We start from the raw sequence: 22,283 nt of genomic DNA, 5'->3' as shown, positions 1-22,283 counted from the left end.
AAGACCCATTATTCGGATGGTCTGGATAGCCATATATCAAACCCACATCTTATGTAGACGAGTTTCCACTATTTAACATAAAATGGAAATTCAACATTCATTTACCGTAAAATGAAAACGGTGGCTTGGATATTGGATCTGGTAGGGCTCTATGGGCCCCACCATGATGTTTTTGTTTAATCCACACCGTAAATCCATTAGTAAATAATTTTTTATGGTTTATTTTAAAATATCAGATCGAAATAAAACTCAGGTGAACAACACTACAGGAAAACAGTAGCGATTGAACGTCCACCCTTAAAATACAGGCTATTGCTACGGATTATTTATGATTTAGCTACGGATTTTAGCCGTCGGAATTCCCCACAGCTAAAATCCGTAGCAAAAACAGCCACACATCCGTCGGCTTTGCCCTGTTTTTTGGTAGTGCGTAACCTATTTTTCTTCTTCTATAATGGGACATTGCTCTAAAGAAAGTCCAAACTGAGTAACATGAGGTGTGCTAACTGGCTTAGCCTCGTCAATCCCAAACTTCACCAATACCTTCTCAAGGCACTCCTTCTGAGATAATTGTAACATGTTCCTCTCCCTATCTCTATGTATGTCTATGCCGAGAATCTTCTTTGCAACCCCAAATCTTTAATTTCGAATGTCTCTCATATATAGTTGAATCTCCAATAGGTTGATTTTAGACTTGCAATGACTGACAATAAGCATGTTATCAACATATAATACAAGTAAGATGAATTTTTCATCACTTGGTGTCTTAAAGTAGACACAACGATCATAGTCACTTTTAGTAAACCACTAACTCACCATAAAAGTATCAAACTTCTTATACTAGCTACCGCGTAAGCAACTGTTTCAGGTCATAGAACCAGATATAATTATTCTGAGGTTTCCGCTCTTTCATCTAATTCTTTACAATATTCATTGCTTATAGTCACATGATACTTCGTTACACTAAGAAGTACTTGTTACAATCCTTACTAAACTAAAAGACCTCTCATCTTCACTTTTCATATTTCAAAGTTATTTTTTCTAGTGAACTTCTTCATTTCATAATTCATGTTTGATCCCTCCATCAACATGTTTCAGATTCAAAATTGGATCCCCAACATATAACTCTGATACTATTGGTTAAGGAACCGCATAAGCAAACCCCGATACGAATCATACAACGATAAAGAAAATGCAAACAAAGCATGCACAAGTACACATAATTTTTACATGAAAAATCCTTACAGAAGAAGAAGGAAAAAAAAAAAAAACAACGGCACAAAGTGACAACAAATCACTATAAAAATGAAAATATAAGAGATGGATATACTTATAATGTCGTAAAACTCTCGTTTTCTCCTCTCCAAACCCTAAAAATGTTTAGGCTCTAATTAAAATACGCTAATCATGCAATTAAACCCATATATGTGGCATAACACTAAATATAAAACTAAATGTGCAATTACACAAAATTATGCATGCCATCAATCAATCAATCGACATTGATTGAGCAATCCTCGATCAATAAAGCTCCCAATCGAACAAACTCAGAATTGTTCAGATAATTTACAAGAATATTCTAAATTCTGTCGAACAATTAACCGGATAGTTTGATCTATCAAGACCGTCTAAAAGTGTCCAACGATGAATCTGTAAAATTCAAAGGCCCACTACATAGACGGTCGAGATATACCTCACCACCTTACACATTTGAGTTATTGGACGACGAACGTTCCTGAGTCACCTCCAACGTAGAACCAAAGTTACCAAACACCTTTGTGCAGCAAAAAAAAAAAAAAAAAACTGTGCAACGCATCTATGAATTTTAAAAGCTACTTTTAGGCATCTTTGTGGTCCGCGATTCAACGAAGGACCCTCATGCACACGTGTGAGGGATCCAGGCCATCCATTAGCTAAGTTGGTGAATTTATAAAAGAATAAATAGACAACACCTCTGACCACATTCTTCCGTTCGAACAGGTCTCGATCTCATCCATGACACGCACGTTACCAATAGCTTTATTTATCTAACTAAAAGGCGAAAGGGAAGGTTCAGGTAACGGAAACACTTCGATACTCTGGCAGGGTGTGATAAATGATATGCAGGCACTTAAAAATTACAGGGGTGAGGTACAATTATTTCGAATCAAACCGTTCAATCATGATCCCATTTCAGATGTGCCATGATCCAAAAAATTACACTATTTGGTTATATGACCATCATTTTGGTGGACATTTATTGGACCGTTAAAAATGAAAATATCCAATGGTCCTATTTCCACAAACAAGTGTCCACGAATCTAAGGTTAAAAATTGTTCAACCAATCTGATCTTGGGTCGTAACTTAGCGAAGTGGGTTTCCACAATTTCGTTGGCTTAACTTAAGATAATGTATGCCACGTGTACAATCATAAGTGCCTGCGTATCAAGCACGCAAGTATCAAAATATTCTCCTTCATGAAATTCGAGGTCCCTATTTCGGGCCAATTCCCAATAATTTTATTTGGTTGATTGCATGGTTAGATAGACCACTTTTTTCTGTACAATCAATAACACTATATATTATAATTATAGAGCCAACAAAAGAGAAGAGGTACACATCCATACACTGATGCATGCGTCACAATATGACACGTGTGTAGGATCTGAACTTTCAATCAATTGAGATGCACTGTTTAGATCTTCTAGTAGGTGGGCCACCGTATACCGGAATAAATGAATGGCTAGAAAGAAATTTTAACTGTCACATTGTGGCCTAGTTTGATAGTGAAGTTGTCTATTTTCAGGTAGAAGATCTAACCATAGAGAAAGCTAAGATCTCACACACATATTTCATATTTGCGTGTGCCACGTGTGTGGATGTATGTGACTCTTACACGCATATGTGTGGAATTAGCAAACCTCATAAAAGAAATGTCCACGTACCATCCAACATACATTCTTATCATTCTTGTTTATGTGCACTGACATCCCAGACGTGCCCAAACAAAATTACACTTCACTCGGAGGCTGGAATGCCTATAAACCACTGGCAAGAAAATATGGGAAAATAAACATGCATACAAAGAAGGCAAACAGGCTAGCTGCAGATATCCTGGTGAATTTGGGCCCACCTAGTTGGACGGTTTGGATCAACGACCTTTGCATAGTCGTTTGCATGAGGTGCTAGATCAGATGTATTTTCAGTTGTGCCTGTTCACCGGTTTTCGTTCGGCTTGAGCCTTTGGTTTGTTCAAAAAGAACAGTTTATCATGATGGCTTCATGATGGCTTGGTCCATTTATCAGGTGGGCCACAGTCAAAATCAATGGACGTCACATCGTCCGAATCAACATAGAGGCTTGGATGATCTAATGAGTAGACCAACCTGATTTTCCTTTGTTATTATGATATGGTTGTTGTAATGGAGTAGGATAGGAAAGGGTGTTGAACTTTGGATGGTGTTGTTGTTTTGGGATTCTCTTCTGTGTTGCTTTGCTCTCTGTTAGTATATATAGTCTCTTTCCAAGTCACAAAAAAAAGAAAAAAAAAAAAAGACCAGCCTGATTTTCATAGAAGGCCATTTTCATGGTCTGATGCATCTTTTGCACGGTTTGGATGTCCCACATACGAGATATATGTGAAAGCCCACATGCAGTACCTGTACATTACACATTAATACATTGCTAAGAAAGCACCCATCTTATTCCATCAGGAATCACTTTTCTCATTAATACCCATGAGTACATTATTTATTACTAGCCTTGACTGATATGTTTATTAGAATAGAATGGCCTAATCACAACAGCCTTTCATCTCAAAATCAATACACTACTCCGAGAAAAAAAAAAAGGACTTGCACATCAAACCCACAACTTCAAACCCCATAACACAACAAACCAGATACCAGAGAGAGAGAGAGAGAGAACCCCATAACACAACAAACCAGATACCAGAGAGAGAGAGAGAGAGAGAGAGAGAGGCCTTAGGCACATTGGAAACCAGATGGGCACTTCTTCCCACAAGTGTTCAAAAGCAAGGTTAGGGAGACTGGGACATTGAGGTTTATGCCCAAGATATTGGCTTTAATGGCAGTGCAAAGACAGACAGCTGCTTCAAGGTCAACTAGGCCTTCAAGGAGACTGCAACAAGGGAGTGTTGGTGGAGAGCCAACAACCACATTCACCAACCCTAGCACATCAGCACATACACCAAGCTTCAGTGTATCTCTTGGGCAGGTAGGGTAGGCAGGTGGGTACTTGGTGGGGGGCTTGTAAGGCTTTGGAGTGGGCTTAGGTTTCACAGGTGGGCATGGAATATATGTGGATGTGACCAAAGAGAAGAATAGAAGGTTGACAGAAAGGAGAAGGGCTGTGGATGCATAGGCCTTTGAACCCATTTCCAAACCCTAGAGAGAATATCAAAGGGATAGTAGTGTATTTGGAAAGATGGTTTGATATTTGAATTGGGTTTTGGGTCTTTTTATAGGGAGAAGTGGGAGATTTGTGATGTGTTTGGTATCAAAAAAATAAGATGGTACCCATGTGGTATGACGGGCCAGCATTGAGCTGGCACTGCAAGTTGGAAGACAGGATTGTGGATTGGATTTTGATCTTGTCTGCATCAGCCCTGATAAGGTTACTCGAGGGAATAGGATTTGGAATTTGCCATTGCAAGATCTAGACCACTCATCATTTGGGTTGCACCCTTTTGCATTGTGGCCCAAAACAATAGACTGATTCGTTCATCAGATGGGCCATGCCTATACGTCGAATGCGAACCACCGGTCAGGTCTTTTATCTGTCTGTATTTTCATTCCCATCGAACAAGCCTCATTTTCACGTGATGGCACATGCACTGTGGACCAACATGATGAACAGCCCAGGTCAGCCGCACGTATTTTGCACGTGTGGAAGAGTAGGATTCATCCTCTCTAGTCTTTTGCGTTTCTCCTTCTGAACATGTGATCGACGTACGCATTCTCACTTCCGCGAGCGGATTGGGTGGTGTACCACACACCACCAACCTAGCTGGTGTGGGTACGTGTCCTGCGAAGACGAGCGCTGACGCACCTCGAGCTCCCTGTTGTACCAACGGTTTAAAGCAGATCTAAGTTACATGGGCCCCACAATGATGTATTTATCATATCCACACCGTTCATCCATTTTTTTAGATTATTTAAGACCTTCATCCAAAACATGAGTCATATCTAAAGTTCAAGTAGACCACACCACAAATAGCAGTGGCACAACTATTCTCACCGTTAAAACATTCGTAGGGCCCACCATAACGTATATTTTCCATCCAATCTGTTCATAATATCACACAGACCTGGATGAAGAGGAAAAACAAATATCATATTGATCCAAAATTTCTGTGACCCCCAAAATGGTTTCAATGGTATACGTTGAATCCCCCACTCCATTTTACAGTGTGGCCCAATTTGTTTTTGGATCTCTCTTATTTTTAGTATCAAGCCTTAGGATGATCTCGCCAAGTGAACGGACGGTTTGGATATAACTCATACTGCATGATGGGATCCACAGAACTTGGTGACGTCAACACTCCAACTCACTTCCGCAAGTACTCGACCTCTGCCTACACTGAACGTGGTCACGATCTTGCATATCATTGAGATTATTCTGTACTCGGGAATTGAAAGGTCCGATGTCTGATACACCGACTTCCACACATGTGAGGCCCATTGTTCGGTGATCCAAACTATAGATCTTGTACCACTTGTTGCAGATGCAAAACTGCTCAAGAAATATCCATGATTTGACAATCCCATCCATTCTATTAGTTTTCATCAAGTAGACTTTTAATATACAAGATGTAAACATGTTTCTCGTAGAATGGAAAGACTTCCAAATATCAAAGTGTTATGATCTTCTAATCTATGATATTTCTGAGGCATCCCACATCCACAGTGCGGTCCATCAGATGAACGGTTTAGAACACGAGATCATAGGGCCTCCATGTTGAAAATCCTATGTGTCTCTAAAGTATGCTTTTTGCCGATGAACATTAATGTCACATGATTCATTCATCTAATCATCTGTATCTGTATCTAATCTTTCTCCATGGGCATGTAGTCCAGCCCTTGCTACAACCCAACCCTTTTACCCTCTTTAGCAATTTCTCTTACTTTATCTTTCTCCCATCAATTTTGTACGTGCACTACTCTTGCCACTCACCCTGTTATACCATATATAACATGATTTAGGTCTTTTTTTAATTAGTTTCATACAGTTAAAATAAAAATAAAAATAAAGCTTTGAATATTTAATGGACATGGGAATTCACTTTGAATGATGACTGGGTATTCTGATTTTCTTGGGGAAAGTTTGGATTTCAGGCACAAACAACCTGCAAAGCTTAGATTTTATTAGCATCCTTTGAGTTATTTTGAATTTTATATAATAAATAAATAAAAACCCACTCAAATTTCTCTTCCTCTTTTCATGTAGCTACAGAAGCATAATATTAAAAGATATCATGCAACAAAGGCTTTATGGAGCGTACGACAATAATTACATGAACTTCATATTGTACATATGTTACACTGGCTCGTCTTAAAAAATTATCTTAACAAGTAGACATATTTAAAACTTGAGTAGGCATATGAAAAGGTGGAAATGAATTAACCCGTCCTGGAAACCATGAGTGTGCCCTTCCCTCTTTACCTATATATTTGCATATAGCTAGCACTTGTGTACATTTTTTCCCTCCTTATTTCTAATTTTTCCCATATATATTCTCTCCTAGCCTCACTGTACGTGCGCGAGCCACACGCTCTAGTAAATTAGATGGGAGCCATTTTAGCAGCATGACTCATTCATATAGAGCCCATTTGGATATCATCAAATAAGTTACTTTTTACTACTTACAATAACGGATAAGTAAATTATTTGAGATAAGTAAGTTTAGTTTAAGATCAATTATAAGTAACATTTTTATTTAAAGGTCTTTGATCACGGAATTCTACTTATTAGATTGAAGTGATTAAGTAACTTTAATTTTTTTTTTAAGCTATTTATAATTAATTATAAATCGAACTTATCTTTATAGAGATATGTTGAGTTATCGTAGTATTGGATTCATCATGGGTCTGGTCGGGCTCATCATGGGCGAGTTGACTTATGTGAGCATATCTCTATAATCTTAAATAAATTACTTATATGTAAGTAGAAAAAGTTATTTGGTAATATATCCAAACTGGCCCTAGTGACACTAATGAGATGCATCACTTTCAATCATTTTCCTTGTCTCTCTATTTTCCTTGAGCCCCTATCCTCAAGTTGTTTTTTAATTTTTATTTTATCTTCCGCCTGCTACATTTTTCCCTTCCAATTTTCCTTGTTTTTTTTTAAAAAATAAAAAATAAAATCTGCCCACTACATTTTTTCCTTCCTATTTTCTTGTTTTTTATTCCTCCCTCGGCTACATATTTCCTACTATTTTTTCCATTTTTTTTCTTCCACCCGTTACATTTAAGTCTACTTTGGAGGCTGAATGGACCATGTAATGAGGTAATCGACTGCTACGATTGTGAAAGGTGTCACCCATCAAGTGATGTGGACCGATGGTGGACCGCACCCTCTATTTGACTACTCGACTAATTTTCACTTAGCATTAATACAGATTAAAAGGGGCAAGACCCTCGTGAAAACCAATCAGCAGATAGAGATGATCACATGGTGCATGAAGCTTGAGATGTTACAATTGCTTGGTTATAGCTAAGATGGCATTTTGAATTCAATATGGACCGTTGATGTGATCCTAGCACTATCTACCTTAGGAATGTAGTATATTACAAGTCCAAATTAACTAATTAAGTAATTATACAGATGATTAAAAAGAGGAATTATCTGGTGTAAGTTGTATACCATTCCAGAGCAAACGAGTTTTCCAGTACAACCATCTCATCTTGATCAAGCGCTTGCCAATTGTGGTGGTCCACCAGACTCCTGATCAGTTCGGGTAGTGGTCCTCACAAATTTACGGTTGTAGCTCACATACGATGTACCACGCTCATCTCTCAAAACTTGGAAGGTCCACTCATCTCCAAAAATTCGCAAAGGTGTTTGGGGCCATTATCCAATAACGTTTCTTATCTTGTCACAATGCAAATTCCTGTGGGGCCAGGTTGATCACCCATGTTTATGGTATGCCATTGGATAGTAAGGGCCTGCAAAATGGACGGTATAGTGGTTTCCAGTCTTATCTTCCTTTTTCGTATGCCAGATGAGTGACTAGCATGCCGAGAAACTGTGGGGCCCACCGTGATGTATGTATCTTATCCATGCCGTCCATCCGTTTTATCAGCTTATTTTAGAGCATGAGCATAAAGTTGAAGCATAAAGCTCAAGTGGCCCACACCACAGGAAACAGCGGGAATTGAATGCCTACAATTGAAAACTTCTTCGGGGCAACATAAGTTTTGGATCAAGCTGATATTTTTGTTTTCCCTTCATCCATGTATCTGTGACTTTATGAACAGGGTGGATAACGAATAAACATCACTGTGGGCCCAAGGAAGGTTTCAACGGTGAATGTCAATTATTCCCACTGATTCCTGTGGTGTGGTCCACTTGAGCTTGGGATGGATATGCTACAATTGACGACACATGCCTAAAATGGGCTGTTAAAACAGATGGACGACATGGATAAGACACATACATCACAGTGGGCCCCCACGTACTATTGCCATAGGAAAGGTCGTGAATATAACCATTGGATCAGGGTCATATTGGGCGATCCAAACCGTCCATTTGATGATATAAACATATGAAGGTGACCAGTTAGAAAATTTTCAAGATTGGAAATCTTAAACTTTAGATCACTGGCCCATAAAACAACAGTTACGGAGATACTCCATATTCAAATGAAGAGAGTTAAATGATCAAAGCGTTAAAATTATCTATAATATCGAGACTCTCTTATCAAGGACGACCAACCATCTAGACAGTTTGTATTACTTGACATGACTCTAGATCCAACGGCTGTAGTTAAACATATCTAATTTCAGTACGTCTGGATGTATTTAGCAAACTCCCTCATTACCATATTTGCTAAGGAAGCAGTAATCACAATTATTGCTTCTACACAACTTATAAGAAACATTCCAAAGAGATATCTCCATCCACCCGGATTCTTCACATGGTTTCTGGGGCCCACCTAATTTGTGTAGACCACAGGCCACAATCACGCGTATTTTATGGACCCAAGCAACTTTTGTAATTTGTCTAGACGACAGCCACAAACATCCAAACATGCCGACTTAGCAAAGTTTTACTGAAATCTACCCCTTCCATGTCCTATCCTCTCCTTCGATAGTAATGAATGGTTCCGATTGATTCATCAAGTTCAATCAAGTGGGCCTGTGGTTGACTTTAAATATCCAAGGGTCTTATCGCTCTTGTGAAAGTTACAACTGGCGCTTCTACAAGTACATTTCGGAGGTTAATACAATTTGGAAAGATTTTTCAAAACATGGTGCAAGTCACGTACAGAGCCCGACAGTACTGTTCCAAGTGGGGTCCATGATACAGTCATTTGTGATTAACATCCACCATACACGTGTATAATGGAGATTGGGCAGGCAGAAATGTATTTTGAACTATGTGCCAGTGCTACGCCCAGCACATGATGTACTGCTTAAAGATGGCTCCACCAACGTTACTTTTTTTTCATCAATCTATCATATATGCTCCATACACGTGTCCCAGAATTTGGGACCATGGTCCTGTTATCCAAGCCTTTGATCTGATGGGACCTACAGTGGATGGGGAATACATCAAAAACGAAAAATCCTTCGGATTGGAAATTCTTACCATCAATGGCCTCCGATTAGAAGGTTCCAGAGAAAATACAATGACTGCTCGCATTCAACAGAAAACAGTCCAACAGCCAAAAGTTAAAATCGTCTATTCTGGGTAATTTTTGAGCTGTTCCCCTTCCTGTGATCAGTCCCATAAAATCAACGGTTAGATCATCAACGCACAGTCTCTGTAGATCGAAAAATGCAGTACTGAATATAGATCTACGGTACGTCCAATAGTACAAAGTATTGAGCGACCAGCTGTAGGTGAAGGGGACACTGATTGACGTGGCAAAGTTTTGTGCGCCCCATCATAATGAATGTATTATATCCACACCTTCCAACCATTTTGTGAGATCATTTCAGGGCATCAGGCCAAAAATGAGGCATATACAAATTTCAAGTGGACCACACCACATAAAGCAGTCGGGATTGAATGGTTACCATTGAAAACTTATTGGGTGCTACAGAAGTTTTTGGATGGGCTTCATTGTCCCGACTGCTTTCTTTGGTGTGGTCTACTTGAGCTTTGGATATGTCTCGGTCCATGCCCTGAATCTCGAAAAATGGATGGATGGACATATACATCATGGTGGGGCCCACACAACTTTGCCGCATCAACACACCATGGAGGTCGGTGGTGTGTGCCCAACCACGCAATCAGCGTCGGGGTGAAGGGCATCTCAATGAAGATGGGTTTGACACCCGTCTAGTAGCGACGGTAGCGTACGTCTCCTGACGCAGTGTAGTAGTTCCAGGATCGGACCTTGACACTTCGGCTCTGCGAAGCAGTGGTCCCGTACTTTCAATCTTGCCCATGTTCCCATGCTCAGCGATCCACACCGTTGATCTGATGGGCCTCACCGTGAAAGGGCATGCTCAATTGCCTCTCAGATTGGAATATCCAAATTCTAGGACCCAGGGCCTTCTCTCACTAGATACAGACCATTGCTGCATTCTTTTTTAATTGGCTATTTATATGCTAGTTATCAAAGGGTTAGGATATCTGATCAGGCCTTCTCATTAAACGCAGAGCATTGCCATCTTTTCTCTAATTTGACTATATTAGCAATGGATCGAACGGTTGTGATATGGCAATTTTTTACGTGAATCCCCCATCTAGAGGGGTCATCATATCAATGGTCTACACTTGGACCACACTTGCGAAATCAATGGCAAATCGTATATTTGCTTAGTTTCAGAGGCCTGTAAATCCAGTGGCTATTGATTCCTAAATAACCAAAAACAAAATTTTAGAAATTCAAAAAGTAGCTTCTTTAAGGTTATTGTCCGCCTAAAAACTGCAAATTACTCTCAAAATAAGGTAAATGTCTGACCAAAGCCGTATTTTGGAAATGATCTCATTAGCAAATCACACAGTTTCAAACATCTTCCATTAACATCATATGGGCGGATACATTGCATTCCGGGGCCAGCCAACCAAGTCGAATCCAGCAATCTTTTTTTCTTTTTCTTTTTTATTTATTTTTTCTTGTTTTTTAAAGAGTGCCGAATCCAGCAAAATGTCTACCAAGTATTAGTTAAATTCAGCTGCTTGGGGTGTAAGATGATTTTGTGTTAGGATGCACTAATTATTTTAAACTATTTTGCCTTATGCATTTGGATGCACTTCCACAAACCTCCACTGCTAAATGCCCACTCATAGAAAATGTCAGCTATGAAAGGGATTGCATTTACCCTTTTTTGTGGGGGAGAGGTCTTTATGGATCTGGCACCAAATTGCATTTTGGTTGCTTTCAATTAGACTAGGAAGCCTTCCTCCGAAATTTTAGTAATAAACAATTTCTTTTTCTGCCTCCTTTATTCAAAGACTACTCTGATTTATAAGAAATATTATAACATTAAACAATTTCTATAAAATAGTAAATCCCCTACACATTAATAAATTCCTACAAAATAACAAATCCCTTACACGTTAAACAATTCCTTAAAAATAGCAACAACTCCCTACTTCGACTAGAAAACTTCAACATCAAGTAACCCAACCCACAAATAACTGACCCCTTAAAATCTCTCTAACATTCACCTACTCTCTTTGTTGATGATGATGTGGCATTGCATGTACTTGCTTGTGGCAAACACGTGAAAATCCAAGCCATTAATCATGAGCACATAACATCAACTTGCCACTGTGGTGAACCATAGGACCCAATTGGGCTCGAAAATTGGAGGACCTTTCTCACCCCTCTCATGTCATCCCAGATAAGCCCTCCAACCCCACCTGCCTAGATTCTCACACAAGCAAAGATCGAAGCTGAGTTTGAGGGAAGCCACAGCCGCAGGTTCTCCTTGATAGAATTTTGAAGCATGACATTTTGTGGAAATCAAGCAACTTGGATACACTTTGTAGGACAATTGTGAGACATCCATTAATGAAGCTATATGAGGATTGCTGATAGAGTTTCTGTCCGCTAACAAGCTCTAAAATTTGCCAGTAGACAATGGGAAGCTATATTCTTTATGAATGTTATTTTGGGTAGTAAATCACCATCCTAAAAGAATAAGATGAAAATGAGAAAAGAAAAGGAGATCAAATTGTCTTAACTCTTTTAAGGCTAACAAGGTTGTTAATGCTTTAGCCAAAGAGGGAACCAGGCAATGTTGTTATAATCTTTATCATATCGTGAATTTTAATCAGAGATAAATTGTATTTGTATCATATCGTGAATTGTACCATAAATCGTAAGTTTTTTCCAATTTTCTTAAATAAATAAATCAATCAATCAATTATCCATTTTCTCATAAAAATGCACCAAAAATAACACTAATCATGATATTATCATGTGAATGTGTCATTTTTGTGATAATCAAGTACAATACATCAACCCTTTGCCCCTGTATATGTATTCATCTGTATAATTCAGAAAAAAAAAAAAAAACTTTCGCCATTTACATGTATTCATTTCTATAATTTAAAAAAACAAACAAAAAACAAAATGTCCAAAAAATGTCCGGCCCAGGCCTCAACATCTACCCTTTGCCCATGCTATAGCCATTTGAGTCGACAACATCATCCTCACCGTCACTAATATTAATATCAATGTTAGCAATAGTATCAACTTCTTCTTTAGAATTTGATATTGAAACACATTCATCTTCCTCATCTTCTCCCACTTTTGCTTTTCCCATTACTTCTAATTGAAAGTTTTTTAAGACTTATAAAATAGCTTATGCTTATCGGTTTAGTATAATTAAATGACACTAATAAATTTTAGTCTACAAGAGTACAAGATCAGACTACAACATGCAATCATACCACATTGCCCACGAGGTTGAGCATACAAATTCATCACCCTCTAATGCCTTGACAAAAGATTCAACCATATTCATTCGGTCATTATTGACGAGTTATTCCTATTCGAAGACAAACATAGTGGCAAAACACCGCAACAACAATTTGCAAATAAAACAAAGTCTTTAAAGCAATGCGGGGGCTAGAGAAAGCTACTTCTTCCCCTTCCTCATCTGAGTGCTGAACTAAGAGGGAAGGAACATTCCATGCATGGAATGATAGAATAGAACAACCATCAACTACTTAGGTTAGGTTAATTATATACCATAGTTAATTATGAAACTATAAGTTCATGCAGATATGATCCAAAAAGAGAAATAGACTCAAACAATAGAGATTGAATGCCCTCTTATTGTAAAATACGATCTTCAACTTGAAGTGTGTCATGCGAAGAGAGAAAAATCAATGGCCCAATCCAATCTGCTTAAAGAATCCAATAATGAGTAGATCATCGAGAAAGAGAATTTTTCCCTTTCTATAGATAATGACTAAATGAATATGAGTGAATGTTTTGTCAAGGCATTAGAGGGTGATGAAGATGCAAGCTCTATCTTACGGGAGAAATTGTATGATTACATGTTAGTCTAATCTTATACTCTTATAGACTTATACTTAATAGTGACATTTAGTTAGACTAAACTAATAAACATAAACTAATTTTTTAGGTCCTCAAAAACTTTCAATTAGAAGTGAAGTAAAGTAACAGAAAAAGCAAAAGTGGAAGAAGATGAGGAAGAGGAATTTATTTTAACATTAAATTCTGAAGAAGAAGAAGAAGACGTTATACTAAAATTGATATTAATATTAGTGGGAGGATGATGGCGTCAACTCAGATGGCCAGGGCGAGAACCAAGAATAGATGTTGAGGGCCAAGTTGGCCATGTTTTGGACATTTGTTTTCTTTTTGAATTATAGAAATGAATACATGTAAATGAGCAAAGGAATTTTCTTTTTGAATTATAGAGATGAATATATGTACAATGCAAAAGGTTGATGTATAGAACTTGATCATAAGAAAATGACACACTTATACACTTATAGATACACCATATACAATATATCACATGACAATGTCATGATTTTTTTTTATTTTTTTTTTTTTGCATATTTATGTGAAAATGGACAATCAGTGTGTTTATTAATTTTTCTTATTTATTTATATTTTTTAAAAAAAGTTATGATATATTTAAGAAAATTGAAAAAAAAAAATCTTATAATTTATTATGTGATCTATCCCCGCTTATGAATCATGATAAGATTTATCCCTGATTACGATTCATGATACGATAACGACTATGACAACATTTATACCCACAAAAGCTGCATTTGAGGTGAAGATTAGTGCTTCCGGTCACTTTTGAGCAATAATCCAATGTAGGATCATTATCCCTACGCTTAGACTTTTTCACCATCTTCGAGAACAATCAACACAATCTTAGCGTAAAGACAATAAAATAAAATAAAAAAACAAATATTAGGAAAAACAATTATTCCCTTAAAATAAGCATAGAAATCTTTAAGATTCAAAAGAATCTTGAGTAAATAAAAAGACAAATATATTGAATATTTTTCAACTTATTTACCCTAAAAAGTGAACAAATGAAATGGGAAAAAAGAATCTACAAGTATTTCTATATATTTTTGTATCTACAAATATTTCTATATATTTTTGTACCAATTTCAATATAAAATCTCATGGAGACAGCAACGTTTGATTCGACCAACAAAAAAAATGTGGTGAATTCTTTCCCCTTGTTTTTTTCTTTTTTCTTTTTTTAAACTCCAAAAATCTTCTCTCTCTTAAAAGAAACAAAGAGTGCCTTTTTTAATATGGGTGGACCTTACAAGTATTTTAAAAACAAATGGGTGAAAAAACAAACAGCAAAAAGGAAGATTTTATATATATATATATATATATATATATATATATATATATATATATATATATATATATATATATATATATATAAGATAGATCTAGGATCAGGTTTTTCAGTGAATTACGCATATTATTAATGATTTGGATCATATGATTCTGTCGTACTTGCGATTTGGGTGTACTATTTGGATCATGCACCACTGTGATACGATCTGAATCATATGATTTGTATCGTAAATCCTACAACTCAGATAAAACTTGTAAGACCTGAGGCTCCGACATCTGGTTTATACACTGGATAGCCATTGACTGTAGGTCCATTGGCCCTGAGAATATTTTGACTTGATCAAAATGTTGTTCTGTTATCACGCCGCAAGCCGCATTTCAACCCAATGTCCGAATTTTAATATACGGACTTACAATTAAACAATCTGAGAAATGACAATTATGTCCTTATTTTATCTGGCAGTGGGCCATCATCGAGTTTTCAAAATCCGTTAGGTCCGAGAGCCTAACCGTTGTGACCGTAGTCGAGTTATGGAGTTACTAGCGAAAACGGAATGTTAATAAGACACCCAGATTGTAAATTATAAATAGATATGCACATGTATATTTTGATAAAATAACTCAAATGACCTCGATGTTTTTAAAATCCTTGGAATACTTTAGTTTAAATTACTTAAACACTTCTCAAAAACATCACAAAACACTTCTCAAACCTTCTTTTTAGACAAAAACTAATTTTAAAACCAGTTTCAAGTCCATAAAATTTAAATAAAAAAAAAAAAAAAATCCTCTTTCAACAACTCATTTCCAGCACTCTCTTTCTAGTTGAGTTTCAAATTGAGAGGAAGAAGAAGAAGAAAAGGAAATAGAAGCTGAGTATGAGATCTAATCCTCTGATTGTTACAGGTGAGTATATAGATTAGTAGCACGCATATATGTGCGTTCGGTTTCCCTTGAAAATCCTATGGCTGAATTTTCTGATTTAGTTGAATTTTCCTTGAAAATCCTTGAAAACTCTATTGCTGAATTTTATGATTTAGTTAGAAATCTCCTTGAAAACCCTATTACTGAATTTTATGGTTTAGTTGGAAATCTCCTTGAAAACTCTATTGCTGGATTTTCCTTGAAAACCCTATTGCTAAATTTTATTGATTAGTTGGAAATCCCCTTGAAAACTCTATTGCTGGATTTTCCTTGAAAACCCTATTACTGAATTTTATGGATTAGTTGGAAATCCCCTTGAAAACCCTATTGTTGGATTTTCTGACTTAGTTGTATTTTCCTTAAAAACCCTATTGCTAAATTTTATAGTTTAGTTGGAAATCCCCTTGAAAACCCTATTGTTGAATTTTCTGACTTAGTTGGATTTTCCTTGAAAACCCTATTGATGGATTCTCTGATTTAGTTGGATTACGTTATAGTAGATTTAGTTGGACAAAAAACTTGAGAGAGCTATCCTTTCTCCTTTTGATGTAGTTAACTCTTGAGAAAAAACATACTTGTGGCATGAAGTCGTATAGCGGAAATGAATCTAGGATTGGATTTAGATTGGTTAAGTCATGTGCATATCATATACATAGTTCATAGTTGTTATATCATTGTATGTTTGACAGTGACTGAATAATATCATGGTATGGTGATCATAGTGGATTGTGTTACGACACACGATGTGTCTATGATTAGTATGCGAAGCGTCTAGATACAGGATGCATTACATGAGACCCCTATGAGAAAGTTAAATTCATGAGGAGACCACATGAGGAAGGTCATCCTATACTTCCCTTGAAAAATATGATATATTGTGATTGTGTGTAGACTCATGCATACGGTGATTGTAAATACGATAAAACATACTTTGTTATGACTTGAGTTGGACACCACACCGAAAAATGTGTAATTCAACAGGACATAATTAGAGGGTCCGTGGGTGAAAGTCCCTAAACCCCGATTGATACCATTAGGAATAACCAATGCCTAGACCGGGTGGAAGAACAGAACGCTAAAATGCCGAAATACTAAAGTAAACGGCGACTCCCACCGACGCATGTCGATTAGTTGAGAGGTTTTAACCTGACTTGCTTATGGGCGAGCAAAGATAGGTTGTGTGTAACAAGCTCGTAAATTATCCGCTCGTTTTGTCAGGTGACTTATGCCTTCTCGCTGTTAGGTAGATAGTGAGGGTCAACACAAGTGGGTTAGACTAGTTTGGCCCAAGAATTATGTAGTCCCACCTCTGTAGTTGACCACGATAGAAAAGCCTGTGCAAGTGGGTAGCAATCATATGCAAGTCCCACTTCTGTTTCAGACCTTGGTGATCCAATTGGGAAATGTGGAAAATAAAACAAAAGTGATTTGGAATATGAAAAATGGCATAATGCATTGTATCTTTATTTTATTGTTATCGGTCCAATAAGCCTGTGCATGATATGAGCATGACGTGAAACATGCATTTTCACTGCACACACGCACTCACTGGGCTTAGTCGCTCAAGGTTTCCTTTCTATTTTTTTCAGGTGCTAGTAGGGCGCTGCAGGAGTAAAGGTTACAGACTCCAGTTGTCCTTTTTGTTTTATACATATCAGTGTATATATATATATATATATATATATATATATATATATATATATATATTTTTAATACCCTGTATATGTACATCAGGTATAGTAAATATGACATGGTTTATGTTTTGGTTTTGCCCTGATGTGCTTAGTTGTACACAGTAATACATGTTGAATATGATGAAAGTTTGAGAAATGATACGTGTTTGTCGTCTTTACTTCCAGAAATCCTCCTTATAGAGCCCCGCTTATGGGACTTAGTATATGATTGTTGGAAGCCCCAAAATTGAAGTTCTACGGCGGCTGTCAACCAAAATTTGATGTATAGTAATCACGGATTACTAACACTAGATTTAGGGACGTGATAAAGCTAGAGCAAGGCATGAGGATTCCTATGTCAGGAACTTCCTCCTAACTTGTTATTGTTACTTGTCAAGAACTCGTTCCCAACTTTATCTGACGAAAGGGAAGTTGTGGCAACTTCTTTCTTTTGTAGCTAGAAGATTTGGAAATAAAGGAACAGTGGAATCTTTTTCTTTTTTTTTCTTGAAGACGGGGTGTCCCCACCTCTTTTTTGAAGTGAGACTAATCCCTGCAGATACACGCAATCACCTGCTACCACGTGTATCGGGTAAAGCCAAGGAGGGGAATCGAACCCTCACCTATAGGGAATAGTGGAATCTTTAATGATGCGTCTATCACGATAAGATATTTGGTTGAGAGAATTAAAAGTTACCTTGCAATGTTCCAACATGTGTCAGTGTTAGGATCTACTTAAAGATTGGCAAGCCATACCCATGAGCAAAGCATCAAAAGATAATTTGATAGCCGCTTGGTCTCCCCCCCCCCCCCTTGGGTGTTGGATGTTAACTGCAATGGGTCCTTTCGTGGGAAATTTGAGACCTCCTGGCACTAATGAGTGATCACCCAATCATCAACCATGATCGACTCAATCACACATGATACCAATATATGCCATGTTGTGTAAGAAGTAGTGTACAATGAGTATCAAAGTATTCCATAACGGTAACGGAGGCCATAACAGCCACCACAATTACCTATACAATACAGGTCGTAACAACAGTTACAAGTCCCGTAATGGCTATTATGGTCTCCCTTTTTATTGAAAAAAAAAAAATCTCAAAAAACCTATATCTACCCCGTAATGTTGAAAACAACATCCGAAAAACCCGTATCTACCCCGTAACATACCATTACAAGGTTGTCATGGCCTTTACAAGGGGTGTAACGGGCGGTTAACGGCAATTACAGGTCATTTTTTCCATAATAGTTGTTATAGCCGTTATGACCCCGTAACATGTAACCGTTGCCACCCTTAACTTTATATAACGGCCTTTACGGTCCTGTAACAACCTTTACGGCACACCATGATGAGTATCTAAGAGATGACAAGGGTTCTACTTTGATGGCTTTCTCGAACCCCAATTCTAGTGGCAAAGTGCACGTATTAAAGGCTTTAGCCCTCGAAGAAGCTTTAAGGAATTTTACCAAAGAGTTTTCCAGGAATGTCCAGCCATCCTTGAACCACATCTCCAATTGACTAGAGACAACGCCGTAGAACACATGTACATCTGGTAGAGCTGCTGGTCATCAACAATATCATGGACAGGAACACATCCTAGAGAGCTGTGACCCAAGTCTACATTTAGCTGTACAGATTACTTGAATTGCAAACATTCCGCTAAATGAAGAGCCGTGAAAGAAATCAATTACAATTCCTAGTTTTCTTAATGCGTAAGTAGCCCCCAAATGATGGTTATGCTCCTCCAAAAGCCATATTGAAAGTGCCATAGTTGCAATTTGGATCCCAACACCCCATACAAAGACTACGGAAAATAGCAAATTGTACAGTGCATCTGGACATGCCACCAACTGAAAGTGTTGGGCCCCTGACCATCAGAAAGGAAAGACCAAAGAGTTGTAGATCATTGAGACTCTGTGACCGATTGCATGTGGGAATTGATAATGAAACAAAGTAAAGGTAAGTGATTAAACTCCTCCAAGGAAATGCATTATCTGCGGCAATGTAATTACAAATTATCATTTTTTGATGTACTACATTACACTATACATCTAAACTAACAGCTCGAAGAGGAGGAACATATCATTTTCATATCAAAATGCAATACAAAATCTGCCCATGGCTTCTAGTATTATCACATGTTAATAAAACGGTAGTATCAAGACCGAACAGCGGAACTTACAAAGGGAATCTTAGATGCTTTGTCGTTCTAGACGGCCAACAGTCCCAGAGCAGCAAAGAAACTCAAGCCTTCGCAAAGCCATCCTAATGCTTCATACTATGAGAGAGAGAGAGAGAGAGAGAGGGCCGATTACCGACATTTGAGAAGGAAGGAACAATCAAAACCCTAAATTGAAAATGGAGAATGAAGCAATATGTGGATTTGGATACCTTTCCGATGGTTGGGGCGAGCCGATCGATGCAGGGTTCGGGAAAAGGGGTGCCGTTGTCCCAAATGAGCTAGTCGTTGACGGGAAGCTGAAATCAGAAAAGAAGAGATTTTTCTAGGGTTTCATTTTCTTCTTTATTCTTTTGAAACAGAAACGAAATAGAAGAGAAGCGAAGAGGATAGGAAATAAGGATTTTTTTTTTAAATTTTTTATTCTGGGAATTACCGGCTTGTCAGGGACGATGTGTTTGCCGACGGGGAGACCCATGCCAGTTCGAAGGCGAAGGGAGGAAGAGACAGATCGACCGACGACTCCGTTTCCTCCCATTATCCTCGATGCTACTCTGCTCAGATTTCCCGCCATTTCTAAGGAAGAAGAGATCTCTTCTCACAATCAATGAAAATCTGCTTGCTTCATTTGCTGGAGTGGTTTTTAAGGAGGAAGAAGCCTCATTTGGCAATGGGCCGGGTTTGATCGGATCGAGCTCGATAGAACCGGACCCGACACCATGAGACCTAAGCTCGAGGCCAAAGAAGTGTTTAGGTGCACCCGGAACCGGCTTAGTTGAAATTTATCAAATCCATAAGGTTAATATTCCTCATCCATCTTTTATTCAAGTGGGCTACACATGGACTAAGAAATAAACATTTACAGTCTAAAATGAAATAGCATATTTTTAGTATAGAATTGCACGTGTACATATGAAGCGAGCCCTGACCAGGACATAAGCCCAAGCCCAGCCAGAATATTGATGGGGCCAATATGAACATTCCACATGGGCTAAGCTAATTACTCCAAGTGCAGTCTAGAGCCAGGCTGAGTTCAACAGGTCGGATTGGCCCGTTGCCACCAATGAAGTATAAAGGGGAGTTGTTCGTATGCAGACTGTGTAAATGGCATGCATGTAACTCCAACCAAAGTCATCCAAATCATGGGACATAGGATTGTCAATGGGCCAAGCTGGCCGATCGGGCTTCACGGCCTGCCTACCTTGGGCTGGACTTGAGATAGAGTACTAGGCTTAAATTCAAGCCCATTTGTCACTCAGATTGTGCTTGGACGATGTACAACAGCACGTTAGCTCAGTCCTAATTCTAGGGTTTGCAAAGGATGATTTGGTAATAATTATATTTACACATCTAAGGCTGACAATATTCGAGTTCAGGCCTTATATAAACATTTAGACCAGAGCTTGGGCTGCATGGCCAGTCATAAGCTTTAGTGTTTTTTTTTTTTTGTAACGTACACATACTACGGTAGGATTTGACTGCAATGGGTACTTGGAACCCATGACCTCGTGAGGAGCACATGCCAGTCATAAGCTTGAGCTGAATTTGGGTCTAGGGTGAAAAATGCAAGCTCAACTTGAATTGGGTCATGCTAATCTGGATGGACGATTAATCCCTCTCCATCCAGGATCCGCCACTTTCGGGTTTGCAAACAAGGCACCGGATATCGACTCTGACAAGTGACGCCCAGAGTATGGTAATCCAGTGCATTGGCCTGATACGTCCCACTTTTGATGGCCCATGCCTCCAAATTCTCCTCCATATATGAAAGAAATACACCAAAGATCAGCTTTTATAATTTTAATAATAAATTATTATTATTACTTTTTTTTTAAAAAAAAAAAAGGCCCCAACAACAATGCCCGGAATCTTTCACTCTTTGGATGCAATATATCAAGGGTCCGGATTACCAAACCATAGGCCTTACATGTCAGAATAAAAAACCCTCGCCTACATTTCAACCTAGGTTTGCAAATCAGTTTCGTCGGGCAGTAGTGGTCCACCATACGGGTGTATTGTATGGACCCTAAGTTGGACACTTTGCGCTGACACAGCTGGTACGGCCATATCGTAAGTGGGCGATACCAGTATGTATTGGGCAATGCGTGCCAGTTTCAGACGACACATCAAACCATGTTTACAAATCATTGGGTTCTGGTTGGGCATTAGAGCATGAATGTCAATAGGTTGGGCTATTCCTCAGACCGTTGGGCCTGGCACCAGGCCCATGTTTGTTTATGTGTTAAGCGGTAATAAAAATTTAAGCCAATCGCCTATTGGCCTGGCTTAAGTCTTCAAGTTCATTCAGCCCATAGGCTCACTGCAGCCAGTGAGTAAGCCAGCCTGACGTTTGGTCTCAATCATCTATCATGCAGGCAACATCCAGGTCTAGCTCTTCTCCATCGTCGATCGATTTAATCATGGCCCACATTCAGACCGTTTAAAGGCTTGGCTTGGCACGAAAATGCAAGAAATCCTCATCCATGATGCAAGTGTAACAAGTC

General features: G+C 38.3%; 1 protein-coding gene and 1 long non-coding RNA gene across 2 annotated transcripts; both read right to left on the bottom strand.

Annotated features, from left to right (window-relative positions):
• Positions 1 to 3,909: 3,909 nt before the first annotated feature.
• On the bottom strand, positions 3,910 to 4,449 carry LOC131248321 (14 kDa proline-rich protein DC2.15-like). Its single transcript, XM_058248570.1, has one exon. The coding sequence runs from the start codon at positions 4,375 to 4,377 to the stop codon at positions 3,964 to 3,966; it is 414 nt and encodes a 137-aa protein (XP_058104553.1). The 5' UTR covers positions 4,378 to 4,449; the 3' UTR covers positions 3,910 to 3,963.
• Positions 4,450 to 19,544: 15,095 nt separating this feature from the next.
• LOC131249876 (uncharacterized) lies at positions 19,545 to 20,461 on the bottom strand. The gene is made up of 3 exons (XR_009172886.1): positions 20,216 to 20,461; positions 19,992 to 20,078; positions 19,545 to 19,878 (listed from the first exon to the last, which is right to left on the bottom strand). It is a non-coding gene; the product is annotated as an uncharacterized LOC131249876 (long non-coding RNA).
• Positions 20,462 to 22,283: the final 1,822 nt, after the last annotated feature.

Source organism: Magnolia sinica, chromosome 6 (assembly GCF_029962835.1).
Source record: "Magnolia sinica isolate HGM2019 chromosome 6, MsV1, whole genome shotgun sequence".
Classification (NCBI taxonomy): Eukaryota; Viridiplantae; Streptophyta; class Magnoliopsida; order Magnoliales; family Magnoliaceae; genus Magnolia; species Magnolia sinica.
Note: the sequence above shows the minus strand (reverse complement) of the source record. Positions and strands in the feature narration are given on the sequence as shown.